At 39.2% G+C, this 24,945-nt stretch overlaps 1 protein-coding gene across 7 annotated transcripts; it reads left to right on the plus strand.

The window, feature by feature from the left end:
* Nucleotides 1–24,922, plus strand: dcaf6 (ddb1 and cul4 associated factor 6). 7 transcript variants are annotated; one of them, XM_057335921.1, is made up of 21 exons: nt 1–436; nt 2,644–2,705; nt 3,890–3,982; nt 5,079–5,264; nt 5,372–5,485; nt 6,438–6,573; nt 8,389–8,600; nt 11,728–11,821; nt 14,508–14,624; nt 14,712–15,065; nt 18,623–18,796; nt 19,611–19,670; nt 20,186–20,405; nt 20,570–20,676; nt 20,823–21,126; nt 21,543–21,584; nt 22,603–22,741; nt 22,930–23,086; nt 23,342–23,430; nt 23,850–23,955; nt 24,053–24,922. In XM_057335921.1, exons 1-21 carry the CDS (start codon nt 349–351, stop codon nt 24,109–24,111), a joined length of 2,913 nt encoding a protein of 970 aa, XP_057191904.1. In that variant the 5' UTR covers nt 1–348; the 3' UTR covers nt 24,112–24,922. The 7 variants fall into 7 exon arrangements, with proteins under 7 accessions (XP_057191904.1, XP_057191906.1, XP_057191905.1 ...); XM_057335923.1 differs by having other exon boundaries at nt 20,823–21,102; XM_057335922.1 differs by having other exon boundaries at nt 20,826–21,126.
* Nucleotides 24,923–24,945: the final 23 nt, after the last annotated feature.

Consider the following 24,945-nt stretch of genomic DNA (forward strand, 5'->3'; position numbering starts at 1 on the left):
GTCAACAAACTGCGCGTCTGCCTCTTCATTGGCTTTTGACTCGAGATGAATTTGACGTACCACAGCAGAAGCTAAAGCCAAACAAGAAGCATAATATTTTTACTACACCTCAAAGCAACCATGCTCAAAGTGTCGGAAGCCGATCGTCGCAAGTGCGTCTTTATCACGGACTAATATTCATGTATAACTCATTAATGCAGTATCATTTGTCGATTAACTTCGCGACTACTAGGCACTGTGCAGTGAAATAATAATAACCAAACGCCACGGAAGGAATAGAAACACACGAAAAGCGCCTGCTCGCCTTTCCCCATCCATGCATGTCTCAACAATAGAGGTTTAAACACCATGTCCTGCTCTGGCAACCTCATTTGGGATGTGAGAAAACGCGCCATCGGATGCACTGATCCATACTCATTGAGGACAAATTATTTAGGTAAGAAATCGCTGGTTAAATCAGCTGTGTTTACAAAGACTTTCTGGAGTGACAGCTGTCATCTGAGCTTGCACGCACACTAGCCACCGGTTAAAGATAATCTGACCTGTTACTTCGATGCGGTGCTGTTTCGAGAAGCGGTGTCACAACGATGCATTAGTTAAAAAGATCCTGAGTTGATTCACACATTTAAAGGGAAGGTCCTCTAGGCTACACATTTTCTTCCTTATTTGTGCCCTTTTAAACTTTTGAAATATGCTAAGTAGGTGCAAAAGTCAGAAAAGTAACACATTGTCGTGTTTTATCATAAATAAGATAGATCCCCATTATATCCGGTTATAGAAAATGCCACAAATTGTTTCGCTGCTATAGTGGGATAAACATCTACATGTTTTATAATCAGCAGATGCTTTTGTTTGATAAAACATGTTAAAAAGAAGGCAAATGCACAAAATGTATAATCGTGCGAAATGTCCTGTATTTATTTACTCTTTATATTTTATTTCAGCTCTATTTTGAGGTTCTTACATTGACAGTACAAACAGTACAACATCTCTTGATAGCGTATAACACAAAACTTAATTTTAGTTTTCAGAATGCTATCTGTGGTGAAAAAGAATTACATTATTTGACATCCTTGATTTATTGCCACATCTCTTATTTCCTTTTAGACATATAGCCTCGAATTCCCTCATATCAGGACTGATAAAAGCAGCAGGGATGTTTTAACTCAATATTACACTTCTTTAGTGTAAACATTTTGTTCTAAAGACAACTGCAACATGGCTTCTATTATCTGTTAGTGTTTTCTAAATGTAATTTAAAGTAAAAATCAGCTGTAACACATTTTTACCCACAGTAGGCCTTTCATTTGTAGCTTCACTTCCCTCTGCACCCTTTACACTTAGATGTGATTAAAAAATGCCATTCAGCCACCCTCCAGACAATACACTTGTTCTCTGTACTAAAAGAGATTTATTAAAAGTATCATGGTGTTCTGTGTGTGAGTACGCTTTTACTCTGAATCTCACAGTCAGATAGTGAAGTGATGACAGCATATGATTTAGAGTGTGCCATATTTAGCTCACATCTTCATGTTGTACAGGCTTCAGCTCTAATGGTTAGAAACTATAAGGAAAATAAAAGTGACACGCTTTATGCATGGAGTGAGAGTTTTATAGTTTATGAAATGTAACATGTGCAAATGTTAACCTTTTATCAGCCAAGCCTGAGTATTTAAAATGTAGCTCCATTGAAAATGCTGACATTTTGAGTTATGCAAGTGAATTTGGGCTTTTGATTCCCATTGGCAGTGTCATCCATGATCAGTTTGTCGAGGTTGTAACAGCGTTGAACAGAACAATGTCAGCCCCTGCTACCGCTGTTCTCTAAACTTGTACCATTGCGAATGGTTGACCTAAGTTTGGCACTTGCTATTTGTAGCTCCTTATTACTCAGGCTGTAAAAACAGACAGGAAAAGATCTATCTTTTACCAGGCACAAGATGTCTCCTTGATGTCAGGATTAGAAACTTTTATTATAGGCTACATTTAAATAAAACTATATGTTTTAGGACTGAACAAATGATAAATGTAATAAATAATCTGACATTGGTATGATCATTGTGGGCAAGAATTGTTGTGCTGTTTGTTTATCGAATACATTAGAAGGCAGCACAAACAAGAGCATCAACAAACATAATCGGGGTGGTTGACATTACTCCATCACAGCATGACAGGGTGTTTGCTTTGAGTCAGCAAATACAGTCAGGGTGTAATGTAATAACGTTGTGGCGTTTTTCCAAACTAATGAGGATATCTCTTGCCATTAACAATCATTTCACCCACCTCACCCACATAATACAGATTTGAGTTTTCGGCTCAGATTTAAATTGTAGGGGTAGGCGTTCAACTTTAGATTACAGCAGCTGTAAATCAAAATGAAAATCGAAATCATAATTTGTTCTCTCTGGCATATCACAGTTGATTAAAATGTATGATTAAGAGTGTTGTTTTCAATATTAAATATTAATTTGTGATAAGATAAAGTGTGACAGTCATATAAGCCATTTGTCAGTTGATTTTCCTGAAAAACGTAAACAGTTTGCATACACGGTTGCATTATAAACACATAACTGTGAATTTATGGCAGAAGATGAATGTAAACAGACATGTCGCACCAATAAATATAATTTTCTCTCACTCCAGGCAGAAGAGAGTTTGTGCAACGACTGAAGCTTGAAGCCGTTCTCAATGTGCACGATGGATGCGTAAGTTGCTAAAAAAAACTTCACCTGTACTAAAGTTCTAATTCTGTCTGTGATGCTCAGATGTGTTTTTTGGGGGGGTCATTTCTTTTCTAGCTAATTTTTTCTGTGGAAGAATGTGTCTGTCTGGGTTATGTTGTCTCGGGAGAATGGCTGTATACTTGCTTTGTAAGTGAGTGTCGTGTGTGTCTTTTTACTCACTTATCACTGGCTCCTGTTCTTTATCTGTCAGTGATTTAAACTCAGAGGCTGATAGGCGCCAGGCCACCACTGGGGATGTCATTTTGTGCACTGCCAATGCTTCTTTACTGCTGGGACATCCAACAAAGCTGTACTCTATTTTAGTTTTGTTAGCTATGCCAAGCAATGTTCTGATGTTTCTGTCACATCACACAGTATTGTTACGGTCAGTGTGAACTGACAAATTGCTTGTCTTGTTTGAATATAAACCATTATCTAACAAGCATATACAATATCTCTTTCCATATAGAACATTGGATCTGAGTCTCAATTGGTTTATGTAAAAATTGATATGACACACCAATTTATATCCTATTCATAGAAAGTGCCATCAGAGGCCATTGAAAAGCTTTGTTTTTGTTTCTGATCAATTTTCTCTCTTTCACTGATGTCAGTGGATGTGTAAAACCAGGACAAAAGCACTGAAAACCAGCTGCAAGGAGAGATGGGTGTCTTTTATCACCTGGGGTAGCGTATCAGGTTCTGTTCCGATGTGACATAGTTGCTTTATTTACACCAGACTCCCTGTGTTCACAGATGACACTGCTCATGCTGCTTTCAGTGCCTATGATGCATTATACTGCATTTAAAAACGTCATCTAATTCCATCTCTCCACTATAAAAAGCAGAGCTTTAGAGTAAAAAGCAAAAGAGGAGAATGAGGGATAACTGCTTAATCCCGACCGATGATGTTATTTTGGAGAAGCAGAGATCACAATAAATTGACCCAGTGTGATGAGGCTTGTGCTGCTGTAGAAAGAGGAGGAAAATAGCGTATCAGCGTTGAGTTAATGAAATATTGATCGATCGCCCTTAAAGGCGAAGGCGCACATGGGACCTTTGTCCTTCTTCTTTGTCCATCTTCCTGTCCAAAGCAGGATTTAATGACTGTAAATGATCACAGAATTTGTAATGATTACGCTGTTGTTTGTTATGTTTCTCAACAGGTTAACACCATATCTTGGAATGAAACAGGGGAATACATCTTATCAGGTTCAGATGATACAAACCTGGTTATCACAAACCCTTACAACAGAAAGGTGGGTTAAAGACAGAAACACTACACATCAAGTAAAACTGCACACAACTGTAGGCTGTTTTTGTTTATGTTGAATCATTGGAGTAGGATGAGCGAATGCACTGAAACACTCATACAAAACAAAATATGTAATGGTTGTGAGTGCATCTTTATCACAAATTGTATTATTGAGCGGTCTTTTTCCATTATCAGAAACCGTTGCACTGTTGGATTTTTATTGGTGCAGACAGCAGTGCTTGTATTACGCTTTGATTAAAACTGACTGTGCTGGATTATTCCTGCTCTAGTACTTTGTAATGAACGTCAAGTCCATTTACATTTAATTATTTGGCAGGTGCTTTTAAGCATCTTCCATTGCATTTGCATTTACATTCATGCATGAGGCAGATCATTTTATCCAAAAGGGCAAATTACAATTCATTCAAAATAAACATTTGATCAGTATTTGTTTTCCCTGGGAATCAAACCCATGGCCAATGTTTTACCAATTGAGCTATCAATTACATTTAAGAGTTATATTTTTAGGCCGATTATCTACATTTGTCAAAGCTCGAATAGACTAGAATAGTGTTAATTAGTTGGAATTTTTCTATTACATTAAAAGGGACAGTTCACTCACAACCGAAAATTCTGTCTTCATTTACTCACCCACAAGTTGTTCCAAATCTGTATACATTTCTTGTTCTGATGAACACAGAGAAAGATGAAGAAGGAAGAATGCTTGTAACCAAACAGTTCTTGGCTAAAACTGACTACCAGAGTAGGAAAAATTACAATGGTAGTCAAAAGTGCCCCAGAACTGTTTGCTTTCATACATTCTTCAAAATATCTTTTGTGTTCAACAGAACAAATACATTTATAAAGCAATTTTTCCTACTATGGTAGTCCATGGTGGCCCATAACTGTTTGGCTTTAAGCATTCTTCCAAATCTTTTTTTATAAATTTAATACAGATAAAATAGAGATCAAATAAATAAATAAAATAAATGTATACAGATTTGGAACAACTTGAGGGTGAATAAATGAAGACAGAATTTTCGTTTTTGGGTGAACTGTCCCTTTAAGATTTTTCTTGATTGTTTCACTTTTTCATTTAGGTCAAGACAACTATTCGCTCGGGACACCGGGCCAACATCTTCAGCGCAAAGTTCATGCCCCACACTAACGATCAACAGATCGTGTCCTGCTCCGGAGACGGCATTATTTATTACACGCATACAGAAAAGAGCCAGGAAATCAACAGACAGTGCCAGTTCACCTGCCACTATGGCACTGCTTATGAGGTACAGGGGTTCTTTAAAGAGACTGCAGTGCAAAACTAGAATAGTGGTGGACAAGAGGAATGCATTTCTTTGACGTTTGACATATTTGTCTCTGTTTTCATCTGTAGATAATGACTGTGCCAAATGACCCCTATACCTTCTTGTCCTGTGGAGAAGATGGTACGGTGAGGTGGTTTGACTTGCGCATGAAGACCAGCTGCACGAAAGAGGACTGTAAAGATGTAAGTGTCGGAGAAACCAGTGTGCGTGTGCTTGTTTGGTTGTTTTTTCTAAGAATATGATTCCTTGATTCATGTTCTCCATAACAGCTCCCTGCAATACATAATAAATAGGTTCCTTACGAATGCATTCTGTTTTTGGCTTCTAGACTTTTGTTGCATTTCTTCTGTTACTCGTTTCTTTAGTCATTTTCTGGTTCTCATTTACATAATCAGATCAGAGGGAAGCCAGCATGTCTTCCTGATAATGCTCTAGGGAAAGGATGCTGTACTGATCTGAGATCAGGTGCCCCACCCACAGCTGTCAGTGTTATCATTATTGCACTGATGCTCGAATTGCACCTCAGAAACATTCCTGACAATGAGAAAGCAGCCTCCACCCTTGATTTCTTAAGCCACATATTGTGTGTGCTAAGGGAGAAATTTGCTTACGGGCAGGATCCCTTTTTTTAAAAGCGTGCAAAAGAAAATGTACTTTTTGAAAGTGCTTTTTGCATCTGGCTGATGTTTGTCTTCTGTGTAATCTAATTGAGGATCTCTTAAAAGGCTGGATGAGATTATTCATATGTATTCTAAGGACACATGCCCTGGGTTAAGGCATGATGTGACTCAAGTAATTTTTTTACAAATGCTGTGTGAAACAGCCAAATAAAGTGAATTAGGACAAGCTTGATTTTAAAATACGTGGAGACTAATTTTGGACCAATGAGATTTTGAGAAATGAAGACACCAGCAAAATGTTGTATTATTGCATAATGGTTTACTTTGGCAAATTGATGATGTTCCTTAAAAAACACTGTAGTCCTCGCTCATCTATTTGTCTATTTGACTTGCTACTATTTGTTTAAAGGTTTTCTGATAACCTGTGTAGTGATTTTGAAATGTTGCCTTTCACATATATTTTTTTGTCTCATCCTCCTCTCTCAAACTTTCTCTCTCTGCCGCCTCTAATCAGGACATTTTGATTAATTGCCGGAGAGCCGCTACCTCAATATCCATTTGCCCCATGGTCCCATATTATCTTGCTGTGGGCTGTTCTGACAGCTCTGTGAGGATCTATGACAGACGAATGCTTGGAACAAGAGCTACGGGTGGGAAATTAATGTTTTTTTCTTTGTGTCAGAAACATGAAGGAGTAAATACATGCACCAGAGGTCCACAACGAACACTTTTTGTGTATAATGAACACGTAATAGTACTATTGTCACACCTTGCACGTTTAATACAATTGTTAACAAAAGTTCAAAATTACACTGCGTTCCAAATTATTATGCAAATGATATCTTTCTCTGGTTTTCCTAATTTGTCGATGCAAATGACAGTCAGTATAATTTTCAAGTAATCAACAGTTAGGGTACATTTGGAATTTTATTGAACAAACCTCCCACTGACAACAGTATTTATTTAAAAAATGAAAAACTCAAAATGCACTGTTCCAAATTATTATGCACAACAGAGTTTGAAAACATTTCATAGGTTGTAAAAAACTGAAAATGGTCATTTGTTGAATTTGCAGCATTAGGAGGTCATATTTACTGAAATCAAAAGCTATTTCAATCAAAAACATCCTAACAGGGCAAGTTACATGTTAACATAGGACCCCTTCTTTGATATCACCTTCACAATTCTTGCATCCATTGAACTTGTGAGTTTTTGGATAGTTTCTGATTGAATTTCTTTGCAGGATGTCAGAATAGCCTCCCAGAGCTGCTGTTTTGATGCTAACTGCCTCCCACCATCATAGATCTTTCGCTTGAGGATGCTCCAAAGGTTCTCAATAGGGTTGAGGTCAGGGGAGGATGGTGGCCACACCATGAGTTTCTCTCCTTTTATGCCCATAGCAGCCAATGACACAGAGGTATTCTTTGCAGCATGAGATGGTGCATTGTCATGCATGAAGATGATTTTGCTACGGAAGGCATGGTTCTTCTTTTTGTACCATGGAAGAAAGTGCTCAGTCAGAAACTCTACATACCTTGCAGAGTTCATTTTCACACCTTCAGGGACCCTAAAGGGGCCCACCAGCTGTCTCCCCATGATTCCAGCCCAAAACATGACTCCGCCACCTCCTTGCTGACGTCGCAGCCTTGTTGGGACATGGTGGCCATCCACCAACCATCCACTACTCCATCCATCTGGACCATCCAGGGTTGCACGGCACTCATCAGTAAACAAGACTGTTTGAAAATTAGTCTTCATGTATGTGTGGGCCCACTGCAACCGTTTCTGCTTGTGAGCATTGGTTAGGGGTGGCCGAATAGTAGGTTTATGCACAACTGCAAGCATCTGGAGGATCCTACACCTTGAGGTTTTCGGGACTCCCGAGGCACCAGCAGCTTCAAATACCTGTTTGCTGCTTTGCAATGGCATTTTTGCAGCTGCTCTCTTAATCCGATGAATTTGTCTGGAAGAAACCTTCCTCATTCTGCCTTTATCTGCACGAACCCTTCTGTGCTCTGAATCAGCCACAAATCTCTTCACAGTACGATGATCTCGCTTAAGTTTTCGTGAAATATCTAATGTTTTCATACCTTGTCCAAGACATTGCACTATTTGACGCTTTTCGGCAGCAGACAGATCCTTTTTCTTTCCCATATTGCTTGAAACCTGTGGCCTGCTTAATAATGTGGAACGTCCTTCTTAAGTAGTTTTCCTTTAATTGGGCTCACCTGGCAAACTACTTATCACAGGTGTCTGAGATTGATTTCAGTGATCCAAAGAGCACTGAGACACAATACCATCCATAAGTTTAATTGAACAATATAAAATTAAATGTTTACGACACTTAAATCCAATTTGCATAATAATTTGGAACGCAGTGTATAGGTCTGAGCTTCTCTATAAAAAACATAGATCTTTAATAAAAACGTAACATTGTCTTGCAAATTGTGTTTCTATTTCTTCAGGTAACTACATGGGAAGAGGGACGACAGGCATGTGTGTGCGTTTCGTCCCTGCCCACCTGTCCACCAAATCATGCCGCGTCACCTCACTGTGTTACAGTGAAGATGGACAGGAAGTGCTGGTCAGTTACTCCTCAGACTACATTTACCTGTTCGACCCCAAAGATGACCAGGCCAGAGAGCTCAAGGGCCCTTCTGAGGAACGGAGGGAGGAGGTAAGCAACTGTCTAGGGATGCTCTTGAGACATTTTCATACTAGGAGTAGATATTATAATTTGGATTTAGATTTAAATTTGTTAAAATTTGTTTTCTAACAACGGTAATTGCAAAGGAACCACACTCCAGTGGTCTGGGGTACAATGTTAAAGGTTATTAAATTATGTTAAATGTTAGAAATTTAGAATCATTAGTTCTGTTGTAATCTTACAATTTAGAATAAAGATTACGAAGTGTGAATGGTTTCTGATGGACACTGGTGCTAAACAATAATGTAATATTCCGTCTCCTCTATTTAAACCGATCAGTAGACTCCTGGAGTGTTGTGTTGGGATTTTAGGGGGTGAAATGTGCTGGGTCACCGCTCCGTTCTCTTCAGCTGTCGCACAGCGTGATTAGCTGTGTCTGGATCCCCTCGATCACATTCCTTTCCAAATAGAGCCGCAGACGCACGCAGATCTCTCCTGCCGAGACATAAATAGACCAGCTCTTCACAATAACTGCCAGCAAGACTGAAGGGACTCCTGTTGATATGCAAAAATAATTTTTACATTTAAATGTAGATGTAAAATTCTTCTCTGAGTGGTCACCAACTGCATAAAGAGAGCCAATCAGAGTACTGCGGCAGTGTTAAGTTCATTTAAAATGGCTAAAAATGTTACTTTGCATTACAGTACAACACAGAGCAGCTTCTCCACAACATCTTAACCAAGTAAAAAATTAATCGCTCAATTTATCCCTCCACTTAAAGTAGAGATAAGCTTGCTTTGTTTGGTCTAATATTAGAGTTTATGCTAGTCTTGTTAATACTCATAAAGCCTTAAAAGGTTTAGCCCCTACCTACTTAACAGAGCTTCTACCACACTACAAACCATCACGCTCTCAAAGATCTCAAAACTCCAGACTTTTGATAACACCTAGAATAACTAAATCCACCAAAGGGGGTAGAGTTTTCTCATAAGTAGCACCTAAACTCTGGAATAGCCTTCCCGATACTATTCGAGGGTCAGACACACTCTCCCAATTTAAATCTAGATTAAAGACACATCTTTTCAGCCAAGCATTCACTTAATGCAAAATATGCTAAATAAACCACCGGGAGACTGCATTTATTAGATAGTATTTACTAGAATAATCTTGCTTGTTCTATAAACACCATGCACTGTGCTGTGTTTTACCTTTTTTGTGTTTTTCAGTTTTTCTTATTTTCTCCTGTAAAGCTGCTTTGGAACAATGCACATTGTGAAAAGCGCTATATAAATAAAATTGAATTGAATTGAACTCACTTGCACCCAGAATAGACTGTCCTGACTGAACCAGAGCTGGTAAAAATGTGGGAAGCAGGTGGAAGGTAGACCTCAATAGTTCATCCCATCAACATCACTTATATTGGGATTATTAAAGTTGTGTATCTCAAGGATATAGAGAGGAAATCCCCTGCTACATACTTGCTTTACTTTGTGATGCTTACATTGCACAACTACTGTATTCTTTGCCGTCATGATCTTCCCTTTGATCCCATTATCTACCCAGGGGCGCAGATGGGATTTTTTAACTGAGGGGACCAAGCTGTCAGCAAATGATTTCAACTCAGTTATTTATTTTGTGTAATTTGGGCTTTAACTAGTGCTCAAGTAGTTACTTTGCATAATTTTGGCTAATGGTTTGCATTTAAAAGCCATTGGAGGATTATTATTTGAAATCATGGATAAAAAACAATGAACAAAGGCCTAATTGATCAACACTAGCAATGCATGATCAAACTGTTATTTGTCTAGTATGCCAATCACCCACCAAAACTTCATGGGAAAAGTCAACAGGCATAGGATACTTACATTGTTTGGTTTTTAAAAAAAATGAGGTGATTGTTTTTTTGTCTCTTCATTGCCTTTATGTGGCAGTTATGCAAGTCCATTTTTTTAAGTCCAGAAAAATCACCAGGTCAGTCATAGACGATGGCATTTGATCACTTTGGTTACCGCTACTACAGGCACAATTGAGGCAGCTAACAGCTCCTTGTAGGACCCCGGGGACGGGGTCAGGAGTCGTAGCAGGCTAGCAGCAGCACACAGAGAGCACAGAGAACGTAAACGTCAATGGCAGCACCATCGTGTGTGTTTATTGACAGCAGAATAGCGTGTAGTGAGAACGTGGGTACAAAGTAATGGTGACCGGTAGATTATTATTGTGCGTCAGCCTGTGTCTGCCCCGACCCGATTCTGAAGCAGTGACGGCAAAATAATTAAGGGAGCGGCGGGCATGTCCGCCACTACTTTTAGGCTAATGTAATTTACATAGCTATCCAATCGCCGGCTAATTTTTTGTTATATTTCTTATGGGCCAATGAGGGTCTATTTTTGTTCACGCTGAAGTAAATTTAAAATAAAAAATCTGGCCAATCAGGGGCCCCTAAACAGGCGGGCCCCCTAGGCTGCAGCCTAGGCAAGCCTGTGCGTTAATCCGCACCTGCTCAAAAGTGACTGACTGCAGCTGTAAAATGTCAGAGGAGAACTGGCACTCCCGTTTTGGTTTCTTGCCACCATTTGGGACGGCACAATAGCTCCGTGGTTAGCACTGTTGCCTCACAACAAGAAGGTCCCCGGTTCGAGCCCCGGCTGGGACGGGAAGCTTTTCTGTGTGGAGTTTGCATGTTCTCCCTGTGTCAGCATTCCAAATTGTCCCCCCAACTTGTGTATGGATCGAGTTGTGTATAGACTAACTGGTTCTCGCCATGAATATAGCCTGTTTAAAACAAACAAACAAATCTTGCCACCGTTGCCGTGTTGGCTTGCTCACAGGGAGACTGTGGATATTAGATTAACATCTGCAAATTCCATTAACATTGCTTTTATTAGAATGGTCCTCTCTGTTTGTACTCTTTACACTAATGTTCCTCTTTTGTTTTTTCTTTTTCATGTAAAGCTGCTTTGAAACAATGCAAAATTGTAAAAAGCGCTATATAAATAAACTTGACTTGACTTGACCTTTCATTGTTTGTTGATTATAATTTCTGTCTTATAATTACATCCTAAGCAGTAAGATATGATGTCCAGAAAGGGGAAAAGGGTGTTCATTTTAGGGTGTCTGAAACAGTGATTGACAGCCTGTTGATGTGTGTTCCCACAGCTGAGGCAGCCCCCGGTGAAACGCTTACGTCTGAGGGGGGACTGGTCAGACACGGGACCCCGAGCTCGACCAGAGAGTGAGAGGGAACGTGACGGTAAGATGAGGATCACACAAATATTTAACACACAGCAGCATAAATAGGTGGTACATATACAGGAGCAAATATACACAGAGGGCTTACTCAACCAAAATAGATTTATAGATTCTTGTGCTCAGAATGTAAGGCAAACATCATTGTTAATCACTATTTTGATTTAATATAAAAATACTGCAGCTTCTGGGCATTAACAGAATGTTGTTTTTATGGAGCTTTTGGCTTTATATTATAATCAGCCCCTCCAAGTTTTCTACATATAGCTGTAAAAAAATACTATAACATTAACACGAAAAAGGCTGTGTGTTTCTTCGGTAACACTTTATTTGACGGGATGTTCATAAGACTGACATGACACCTTCATAATCATGACATGACAAATGATGATGAAGGAGATTTTATGCATGTTTATGACAACTGTCATTAAGTGTCATTCGCTCATTTATGTATTTTTTAATGCAAAGATGACATTGTTCGAGATGTCTTTGTTATGACAACTTGACATAAAGCAATACATCATAATCTGTCAGTGTCTTTGTCAGGACAACTTGACATTACCAAGACAACATAACCTGTCATAAACATGACATAGCAGAATAATAATCAAATTTAAGAAACTACGTAGCTTTATGGATTAACATTACATAAAACTGTCATGTGGTTGGTTTTGACATTGGCTGTCATGAGGCCATTACATTCACATTTACATTTATGCATTTGGCAGACGCTTTTATCCAAAGCGAGTGCTTTGCATTATACTATACATTTGTATCAGAGTACGTGCAATCCCTGGGATCGAACCCATGAAAAAACACAGTCAAAAGTGCCCCAGAACTGTTTGCTGCCCTACATTCTTCAAAATGTCGTCTTTTGTGTTCAACAGAACAAAAAAATAGTATTTTTTTCAATGGGGGGCAAGATCTGTTTGGGTATAAGCATTCTTCCAAATATCTTTCTCTGTGTTCATCAGAACAAAGAAATTTATACAGATTTGGAACAACTCGAAGGTGAGTAAATGATGACAGAATTTTTATTTTTGGGTGATTTATGCCTTTAATGACTGTGTTAACGCTTACAATTTTTAATGACAGGTTCAATTTGTACCACTAGTTGAGGTCAAGAAAAACATTAATGTCGCTGTTATAAAACTATTTGACAGACTATTAACCCTAAATGACATTTTAATGACATGTTTAATTGAAAAAGTATTAGTAGTTCAGTGGTTAGAGCATGGCGCTAGCAACGCCAAGGTCATGGGTTCGATCCCAGGGATTGCACGTACTCTGATACAAATGTATAGTATAATGCAATTTAAGTCGCTTTGGATAAAGCGTCTGCCAAATGCGAAAATGTGAATGTAATGGACTCATGACAGCCAATGTAAAAACCAACCACATGACAGTTTTATGTAATGTTAACCCATAAAGCTACATAGTTTCTTAAATTTGATTATTATTCTGCTATGTCATGTTTATGACAGGTTATGTTGTCTTGGTAATGTCAAGTTGTCCTGACAAAGACACTGACAGATTATGATGTATTGCTTTATGTCAAGTTGTCATAACAAAGACATCTCAAACAATGTCATCTTTGCATAAAAAATTACATAAATGAGCGAATGACACTTAATGACAGTTGTCATAAACATGTATAAAATCTCCTTCATAATTCATGACATTTGTCATGTCATGATTATGAAGGTGTCATGTTAGTCTTATGAACATCCCGTCAAATAAAGTGTTACCGTTTCTTCTAACCAAATGAGTGATTTACTAACGAAAATAATGCACGATAAAAACAATTTACTCAAGAAAGCTAAGCATACGAAAACACATCAATAATTCTCTAAATGTGATGGCACAAACTAAAAATTACTTATTATCATGGGCAACCAAATACAGTAGACAAATACTGAATTTGTAAATCTGTACTGAAGAATTGTTTTGTTAGTAATTAATTGCATAATTTGGCAGAACGAAATTAGACTTAAAATAGTACGGAAACACATGCCTTCTTGTTCTTTTGCTTCGCGTTGTTGTCGTTTTTTTTTTCTGTTTTCCGCTCCAGACGGATAGCTCCGTTTTAAAGCTATATGGTCATATATAAAGAGACGCATATCAGCACATTATTCGCATGTCATTACCTGCCGCCCACGGCATGATATCCGAGTTTGTAACAGTAATTAAATATAGTAAGTATTAAAAAGGACATTTCCAAATGATTCCACTAAAATTAAATCCGCAAGAAATAAAATAGCGTCTTGTTTACAATAGTGTTTTTGATTCGGTACTCAAGTGGGCCCCATGGTGGTGCAGGGGCCCTACGCACCTTGCGTAGTCTGTGTATAGGAAGGATTGGCTCTGCTCATATGCACACCCACTTAATCGGCAACTGTCTCCTTTAATGATCAGAGTCCCCTAGCATCTAGTCTGTAGCGCCTCTTAAGTCTTTAATCCTAACAGTACTTCTGATTATGAGCTTTAACAAGACTTAGTCTGTCTAAAGGGAGCTTATTAAGTTTTCATGAAGCTGTTGTCAAAAGACCTCTGTACTTTATCCTTGTGTTTTGCAGCAAGCTCCCCTGAAGTGAGCAGCTTTTGAGTGCCTCACTTTCTGTGGGTGGAAAGATTTGAGGTTTAATCTGGCGTAATATTGATTATGAAGACATGGTTTGTTGTGTTTGCAGGAGAGCAGAGTCCGAACGTGTCGCTCATGCAAAGGATGTCGGACATGCTGTCGCGCTGGTTTGAGGAGGCCAGTGAGGCGCAAAGCAGCAGAGTACGTCCGCAAACTCGACCCAGAGGTACGGTATGTTAGGATTATTTGGGGATGTGAATTTACAAATTCTTCACAACAGTTTTAAGCTTAAATTTTGATGATTTGGCTCCAGGTACAGCAGCCCGACCAGAAGGGGTTATGGCGACATCAGAGACGCGCGCCCAGGCTCAGGAACCTGCTGAGGGAGCGATGGAGGTGGCAACAGCCTCATCTGTTCCTCTCTCTGCGTCTGCTACTCCCGCAGACCCTCTCCCCGCATCCATCTCATCGTCCTCCTCCTCAGGCTCATCCTCCACTGTTACAGCTCCGCCCCCTTCTACCTCCTCCATGGGAAGTGCTACCTCCTCCTCTATTCTCTCCTCCCCAGACACAGAGCAGAGGAGTCAGGATGAGGTCACGCCCACTCCCTCGGCCACGCCCACCCCCTCAGCCACACCCACCCCCTCAAGAGAGGCAGCTTCATCTGGTAAGAATGACACAATTGACCCTTCGCAAGCAGTTTGATTGACAGGTGATCCGACCAATCATAACGCCGATATTATGTGCCCCCATGACTGACCGCCATTTAGTCCGACAAACAATCCAGTCCGACAAACCTGCCGTAGTAGAGCTTTGGTGATTAATGTGAAAAAATAACTTTTTAATTATTGTAATAGTAAACAGAGAGATATATACCCAGCTTTAATAGACGTTCACACTATAACGATAAACGATAACTATAAGTTATAACTTATAAAAATCATTCTAAATGAAGGAGAATAGCGGAGTTCACATCACAACTTTACCAATACAGATACGAGACACGATATTGTTGGAATCATTAGAGACGGAAGCGTTCGGGAAGTGGTGTTTTAAGGCGGTATATAATACTTATTGATATATTATTTACATATTACAAGTATGAGCAAGTTGGCAAGATATGCTTTGCATCCCTGTGATGTGATGAGGGCACCTTCAGCCTTCAGAGAGCAGCATTTGCAGTGACATTTTAAAGGAAAGACGTTTTCAGCTATGAAGTCGTAAAGCAACAGCTGTACTGTGTTTGTTGAATTTAAAGAGTACATTCCTTAATATTTTTAAGGGCTTATTTTGGTTTATGGAGTGTCCGACAACAAGTTTATGTACATACATGATGTAAAAATACTATTATTTCGTAATAATAAGCAGTTTTTATTACCTTACTTCTTGACTGACTCTCAAATGATTCATTCCGCGATTCATCTGTGTAATCTCCGCCTTTCCGCCAGCGTAGTCTGATCTGATTGGTCAGATAGTGTAGTCTGCTGTGATTGGTCAGATGGTCTAGTCTGCTGTGATTGGTCAAATGGTCTAGTCTGCTGTGATTGGTCAAACGCGTTCAGCATGTGTCGCAAATGGACCGCCTATCATTACTGCTGTATTACGGTTTGCAGGTGGTTGGATATTAACAGTGTATAGAGAGAGATGGCGTCGATTTTACCTTACCAGTTCGAGCCCGAGTCTGACGAATCATTCTTTAATCCTATACAGATGCCAGTAAGAAAAAGGACTGTTTTAGACACTTCTCTTGTAACAGTTAGTTATCACGGCATACAGTGTTCGTATCTTCAGATGTTATTATAACTATAGTACACCGCGCAGTTCTTGAAATAAAGACTTTGCGAGTTAATATGGTTGAACACTTACATTAGCGCAACGAGTTTATAGCTAACGTTAGGTAAACAAACAGTAACAACCCCAAAAATAACGGTAACGTTAGCTAAACACAGACATGAGATAACGTCACACAAATTTAATTTTAAGTAAAGACAAAAATAAAGAGTCACACTTACAGGTTGTGATTCGGTGGAGCTTACAGGTCCAAATAAAGTTGGTATTGCAACATCTTTTAAGGAAAGACGTTTAATGTATCCTGCAGTAAAGGCGCCAAGATTGATGAAGCAATCTTCGGTAAAATGACGCGCGCAAAGTAAAACGTTCGGTTTATACTCCTTTGGTGTCGTTTGAAAAATAAATAGTAACCATTTTTCCTCAGAAGTTCTTCCTTTGGTAGTGAAAATAAGACTGACTTAGTTTCACTACATAGAACACAGCTTCTCTTAGACATGATGCACACGTCACGAACGAGCTAGTACAGTGTTTGGGGAGGAGAGAGTTAAGTTTTCGCAGTCAGTAGGCGGGGATTTTTCTAGTGACGTAGGTACATTGTGGTTAAAGATTCGGACAGGTCATGGCTTGTTCGCGTGATTCAGAGTCGATTACCTTTTTTATAAGCTAATAACTTTGTTATTCGTTCACCTTCGGATTTACAACTTGGCAGATTGCTTACATTCAAACACGGCAAAATTAAACACTTCATGAAATGTATTTTTTATGATCTCGAGGAATGTACTCTTTAACACGAATAAATGTTAAGACACTGATGGACTGTTATTCGTTTCTGTACTGAACTGAAATTTAAAAGTTTACTTTTGTTTTCACAAAGAAGGTAGAGCTGGGAATCGACTCCTCTTTAAGACCCTTCATAAGCACAAGCCCCCCACCTTTGCTGATGTAATCGGTCAACTAAATCACATTCGTTTCTTGTCTAAAACAGTACAGACTTCAGAAAAAAACTAATGGATGAAGTCTAGAGCTGTGGAATGATATAAAATATTCTGCATGCATAAAAGCAAAAGCTTTTTTGCACACACTGCAGTTTAAAGCTGTTGAAGCTGGACAAAACTTTTTCAACACCTGTCTGCATTACCTGCATTATTATTTAACATTAAATGAGAAGACGAGAAAGGGCAATAGCAAAACAACGTGTGTGAGTCTATTAGTAGTAAAGAGAAATAAAGCTACTTAGTACCTGATCCATAGAGATCTGTCTGTCATTTACACTTACTGAATATGCACAGTATTCTTACATACTTTTAATACAATTTACTGATTATCGATCTGTCTATCTATATTCTGCAAGTATTTTTGTGTACACTGCTGAATAACTTAAAAAATAGTTAATAGTAATTTGACGTGTGCTTTATTATGAAAACGGCTAGTAAATAAAAAAACCTGAGAAAGATTATTAATGATATAAATTATACATAGGAATTGCAGAACAAGATCGACGTATTTGGTTAAGGTTTTGTTATAGAAACAATAAACAATTAATAAATGTAAAAAGTGACATCTTAGAAAATTGTATTGCATTAAAAATGTGTCAATTTTTTAATAACAAATAAAAATCTGTAGTAAAACAGGGAATTGAGCCGACCAATACTCTGCCCGAAGTTACTCTCTCTCTAAAATTGTCATTACCACAAATTTCTTAATACTTAATACACCACATTTAGGTTAGATATACATCCATTTGTGTGACAGTAGTAGCTGCATCGTGCGAGTTTAGAATTAACGTAACGTTATTGTGCTGGTGTGGATGCAAATGTAGGTATAATTATTGTTACAGTTATCTCAAATCCTGAATGCATTCCTCGAATGCATATTGCAGGCTTTTCTGTCTGAAATCAGCCTGTCATTTTTCCAGAAATTCTTCGCTATTTCCCCAGAGAGTGCACAAATTTTCACTGGGAGCGCATGGCTGATACAGAAAGCTTGTCGGACATAGCAACAGGAACAAAGAGGGGGCGGGGTTTTGCGAAGGGTCAATTGAAACAACGTTTTATTTTTTGAAGATTGTAACAAAAAAAGTTTTCAGTGATTTCATTTATTAAACCTGTTTTTTTTCTAGTCCTTTAGTGTTTTTTTGTTGTTGGACTGTAGTTTGATCATGGTGGTGTAAATTAGTTTATGTCGTTGCCTAAAGAACGAGTGTGTACTCACATGTGCATTTGATGCATTTGGGATTTGACCATTTTTTTCTAAGGGTGATGAAACCATGCAGTCCTGTACGACATCACTAGCTTTAGTCTTTAACTTGCGCTTTTACCCATCAATGCCTCTTTCTTATCTATGATTTGCCTCTTTCACCCAGTCAAATTTCTTTCTACATGCTGCTTTTTCTCTCTTCCTCCCCCTCTCTCTCTCTCTGACCTACCCTGTCAGAATATGGTCCTCACAGGCTGCCGGTAAGTTTAGTGTGTAGACGTTTGCAGAGGCTGCTTAACTTATCCGACCCCCCAGGACAGGGCAGACGCACGGTCCCCAGTGTACCCGTGACATCCAGCCTAGAAAGCTCAGGCCGTCAGGCTGCTTCGTCTGGCACTGCCCCGCCTGCAGGTTACCATCTTTAGCCAGGCTGCATCCCTGCTATCCTTTAACCTCCTGACCTCACGGCTGTTCTGGTTTGATGCTGCACCTCTGGCTGTGGAGTGTGTTCCTCTTGTCCTCTGTCACATCTATCCACTGGCCATTCATGCTCACATGCTCCCTGATAAACGCTCTACTACAGTATACAGTACAATATTTTATCAACAGCAGGGATCATTTTCAAAACATTGTGTGTTCGTTACTGAAATTGCGACCGTTGAATAGAGTTTCCAGCCCGTCTTTTAAGCCATACAAATTGTAGACGAGATGAAATGTTTATCATTAATGCTAGTCAGATATGACAGTAAGTAATTAATTAAATGTTTGAGAGAATGTCTGTTAATCCTGTTTCTGATTATAAGGCTTTCATAATTTAAATACAGCATAGTGTGACTAACTTGAGTAGTGTTTGACAGGCTGCTGGCATACTTTATTGTGCATGAGTATACGTATACTCTCTATTGCTGTGACAATACAATGAATTGATTGTTTATTCTGCTTGAGAGCAAATGCTGCATTGAAGAAGCCTGAGCATCAGTTTGTTCTATTTGCTCACCTCTCTGGATGTCATTTCATAGGTTTTGATGAATGGCTCACCGGATTTGTAACCTCTGGCTTTTGTCTTTAACATAGAATAAGCCTCTCACATTCATACTTATAAAGTTTGTGGCTTCAGAGTTTGTGAGAAGGTTCTTTCACCCCGCCTGCGCTCTGGTGTGTTTCCTGTGGATGAAACATCTGCACTTTGTTACCGGTTGCTCAGTACGTCTTATTTTTGTTTCAGATTCTCCCTCGTCTGTGGTAAACAAACAGCTCGGATCCATGACTCTGGATGAGGAGCAGGGTGCGTCTTCTTTCTTTTTACACCTCCCACTGTTTCTCACGTTCTTGCACCTCCTTGTGTGTGCTCTCTCTGCATCCCTTACTGGAAAACATCTTGACCTCAGTCTCCTTAGGAGGACCCCGCAGATGCATCTCTCAGAGAAACTTAAGAGAGTTGCTGAAGCTTTCTCGGAAGCATCATCAGTCAATGGACAGACTTGGGAAAAAAAACCATTTGGACACATTTCCTCCTTACTCCATGTCCATTGATCTTGCTTGCAAGATCAAAGAAAAGCTTTAACAACATTGATTATTTTCACTCGTGTTGCACTAAAATCCCTTGCATTGAGTTACTTGCAACCTGCAGTTGTTGCTGTTGCCTTAATTGCTTAAAGCAAGTGTGTGGATCTCATCCTGCCACATAAATTTTGAATGTGTTCTTCAGTCTGAATTTCAGTACAGCATTTAACATAGCGTTCCAAAGTCGATGCATTATTTATCTCTTCACTGACACAGTTTTCTCTGTCTTCTATCTAGGAGGATCAGAGGAGGCAGGAAATGTGAGTGTCAGCGAAGCTTCCCTAGAGACCACAGAATCCGTGCCATCCACCTCAGCGCCTTCACTTGGCACCAGGTCTGCCAACAGCGGCAACACTCCTCCAGGGCGAACAGGAACGGCAGAACCGGTGCTGAGTCTGCACTATAGCACTGAGGGAACCACCACCAGAACCATTAAACTGGACTTCACGGATGAGTGGTGAGTAGGCAGCGAATCAGCCTCAACTCCAGCACACAAGTCATTAAGACAAGTGTCTAAACAGCCTCGCTTTTAAATCATAATGCCGCTGCGTTTTGAATGCCATCTTGACTTCACTTTGCATTATGTGAACACATGACTAACTTTGTGGGTAACTGTTATAGGAGCAATCCGACATCCAGCAGCAAAAGCAGCGGTGGAGGACATAAGACTGGGGAGGTTGCTGAGAGCCAGGCCTTTGAGGAACCCTCCGGAGAAAGCTTAGAACAGGGTAAGGCAACAGTCACATGCACAATGCTAAAAACATAATGACCGCCTCACACTATGCCTCCATAGACAGCATTTCAATGCATCAGAAATGGACTCTCAATGCAAAGGCTGTTCCGAAATTATTTCATTTACTTTATTTCAAATAAGCAGGGTCAAGCCCGGCCTTAGCGAGTCCTCCTACAGAAAAGGCCCGTGTAAGCTCTCAGGACAGCACAACGCTTCAGACGCCAACAGAGGGTTCATCTCCTGAAGACACAGCTAGTGCTAGCGCCCCCTCTGCCTCGGAGGAGATCCAGGCTGCCAGCTCATCGGTGACCAGAAGGAGCGATACCCCTGGAACGGGCGGCCAGGGTTCGACTCAACCCTCTCGCAATAATCAGGACTCGGATGACAGCGATGACGACCCCATCCTCATCCCTTCTGCCAGGTATAGACGAGGGCAGGGACAGAGGTATGGACTCCGCCATGTCACAATGTAACTTTGTGTTTTTAGTTTCATGAATGTTTCAAATCATCACCGTGTCTAAGCGAGGGCTACGACAGATGGAAAGGTCAATGAAGATGTTTATGTTGAAAGGTCCTCTCAGTAATAGTTTATACTAAAGGAATATACTGAGATAAAGGAAGCAGTAGTCAGCTAGTCATGTGACTTGAATACTGTATGTGCTCCCGTGAGGTGACCCGGTTCACGTAAAGTAAAACAGTTTGAATTATGCCACTGATATATCTGGATTGTTCATTTCATACATGTTAATGTGATTTTTGTACCTTTTTAATAAGGGACAAATTACTGAGTGCACCTGCAGTATATACAAGGTTCAGATGGAGATTTTGAGAACCTCAAGTAAAGTAATACTCTTCCATTAGATTTAATTTCAGAGGATCAGCTGTAGGTGAAAGAATGATAAGGTACTGTGATAGTGCGAAAGTGACTACTAATATATTTTAACTGCAAGGGTTGCAGAATTCATTTATTATATTAACCTTAATGAGAAATGTGTGTTCTTTCTACTGGTTTATGGTGTGGCTGTGAAATATACCATTAACTGTATTATGTAGAAGTTCCTATTAACTTTTGCTTGAGAGTGTATAATGTGTGGGTCGTTTATTTAACAAATTAATAGAGTAATAATTATGTGCATGTATTTATAAGTAACCTTATGTGGATAATAAAAATGGCAAACCCATTCTTTGTCCCACCCATACTTAGATTTTTGTTTTTTAGTTTTATTGTTTAATATGAATCAATAATATTTTGAATTATATAAATGATTTATATATATTTATAAGGAATTATATTTTTAGTTTTTATGTTAATTTGTGCTTTGGTCATTTAATTATTTGTTTATTTTTAATATTGCTATATAATTAAATTTTAACTAAATGTAATTTAGTTTTAGTTTATTTTCAGTAAATAGTTAAATAAATATTTAATTTAAGTTTATTGCTGAGGCAACATTTCTAATTTCCTTTTTGAAAGATTTTTAGGACGACATTTCATTTGATTTTGATAGTTTTAGTTTTGATGAACTAAAATAACCTTGATCCCACCCAAGCTGTATGTAGGAACCAGAATATCACACTTTTGGGGTGAGCTTTTCTCACTTGGGCCACTCAGCAAGCACCCAGAACACCTTAGCAAACACTTAGCAATGTCCACCCAGAACATCTCAACTCCATTCAATCCCTACTCAAGATACCTTAGCAAAGACATCACTGGCCACGCCCTGAAAACCTCCCCAAACACCTGAGCATCACACGTGCAAGTTTTGCCATTTAGAGTCTCTGCACAAAATACTGCCTGTCTAGCAGAGTTCTGGATTAATGTTGTGTTCTGATGTGAAGTTGAAGTGTGTTTATTGTTATTGTGCATAAATAGTTCTGCTGTTTTTCACAAGCAATGATCCTTGTGCTCCCCGTTTCATAGACGCTCAGCCGCGGCTCGCATCCAGGAGCTGTTCCGCAGGAGAAAAGAAAGGCGTGAGATGGAAGAAAGTGAGACCCAGAACATCAGAAGACCCACGGTCAAGATGATGTACAAGGGTCACCGCAACTCCAGAACCATGGTACGCTGGCAATATTAAAGAGAACTGCGCCAATATTATTTCACAACATTACAAAACAGTGTTGAAGACATGCAATATGTAACCAACCTGGCCAGAATATAATGTTAATAACTCTCTTTATGAGAGTGCATCTTTTGTAGAGAATTGTTCACATAATGTTTCTCTTGTTGACGTGTTTGTACATGTAGATTAAAGAATCATGTTTCTGGGGAAATAACTTTGTGATGAGTGGCTCGGACTGTGGCCACATCTTCATCTGGGACAGGCATACAGGAGAACACCTGATGCTACTCGAGGCCGACAACCACGTAGTCAACTGCCTACAGCCACACCCTTATGACCCCAGTAAGCAAAAAAAAAAACCTTGTAAAAACAATAGATGGTCAAAATATCCAACAGTGTTGGCATTTGAAGAGGCTCCTCTGTGAAATCCTTTGAGCTGACTTTCCTGTATCTTAAGTGGTAGATCGTAGCACTAGCAATGCCAATGTCATGTGTTCGATTCCCAAAGAACAAATGCTCTTAAGAAAAACATTATAATATAGCTTGAATGTAAGTTTGGATTAAAGCTTTTGTTGAAAGACATTGTCTGTTTTGCAGTTCTTGCATCATCTGGAATTGACTATGACATCAAGCTGTGGTCTCCTTTAGAGCAGTCAACATCATTCAACAAAGGACTCGCTGAAGAGGTATTGCAAACCTGATTTTGTGTTGTTTAACCGTATGAAAGACATTCGAGCATGCAGTAACAGTATATTCTTTATTGTGAGATATAACTAAAATGCCCAGTAGACGGAGCCAGAGCTCCATACATGGTACTGTCAGGAGTTGACGCTGCTTGAGGAAGTCTACACTGAAACAAAATCTTATTTAAACCTGGACACAAAGAGAATGTTTAGGGATTTTGAACGTTTTGGAACAATGAGACATTATGAAGTAATGTGGACAAGAAATAGTAATCTCCTCATCGGGAGAAGGTGTCCTTTTGCATTCAATTTGAGTATACTTCATAGTGTATATATCACTTTATAGAGTATATATCACTTTTTTTCACTTTCACTTTATAATAACTTATACATGTGATTTCTGATCTGTTTCTTTGGTGTAGGTAATTGCTCGTAATGAATTAATGCTGGAAGAGACAAGAAACACCATCACAGTTCCGGCTTCCTTCATGCTCAGAATGCTGGCATCACTAAATCACATCAGAACAGGTGATATTCCAATAGGTCTCACCAGCTTGTACGGTTTATTATTGAATTGTTAGACCTTGAATTCAGTGTCTATAATGTTGACATTTCTTTTCCTCAGACCGTGTGGAGGGGGACCGTTCAGAAGGTTCCGGACAAGACAATGATGACGAACAGTAGCCCTCTCACTAGAGGCGGTTTTTGCTATGGCGCATTCAAGATTTATACACGTTACAAAATAGACTATTTCCTTATTAGTTCTGTTTTGGATTGTTTTTTTTTTTAAATAAGACGTTTCTTATCGATTACTCTAAATGAGAGTAAATTGCATCTGGGCTGTTCATGCAAACAAGGAGAAGAATAAGATGAGTGAAGATGGCTGGTGTTTGAGTATTTAAGTGCAATATTAATTTTGTTAAAAGCAAACGGTTGAGCTTTGAACTGTGTTTTTCGGCGTGGAATCTTATTGTAGCCTCAAAAGGAGAACTCAAATATTTGTATACCAAACAATATGCATGTCAAACATGAGTGCATTCACTTAGTCAATAACTGTTGTGTTTTTGGTCATTACTAAATGTTGCACCGGTACAACTTGCAATATTTCACTATCCAAAACAGGCATTGTTACACTGAAAACGTTTATAAAGGATTATTAAAATGAAAATGGTTTTGGCTCTGATCAGTCAACATATATATAACCTGCAGCTCTTTAGTCAAATGGTTAGTTGGCAGGATGCATTTCTCGCAACACAGATGGCCTTTGTTTTGGCAGATGTCCGCTTGAGCATTCTGCTAAGTGTCTTGTGATTGCTGGAGACGCTCAGATGAGGTCTTCATCTAATCTAGTGTGCCATTCTACACTAACCTCATTCAGAACTGTTAAGGAATGCAAGCCATCTTTTTCAATGTGTGTTAAGTTATTCAGTTCCAATTTTTTTTAAACATGTACCTGAGGACGGTGTAAGCATTAAATGTGTTGTGATTTAACAAACAGTGACTGAAAGCCTGTTGAGT

This window comes from Triplophysa rosa, linkage group LG6, assembly GCF_024868665.1.
Source record: "Triplophysa rosa linkage group LG6, Trosa_1v2, whole genome shotgun sequence".
NCBI lineage: Eukaryota > Metazoa > Chordata > Actinopteri > Cypriniformes > Nemacheilidae > Triplophysa > Triplophysa rosa.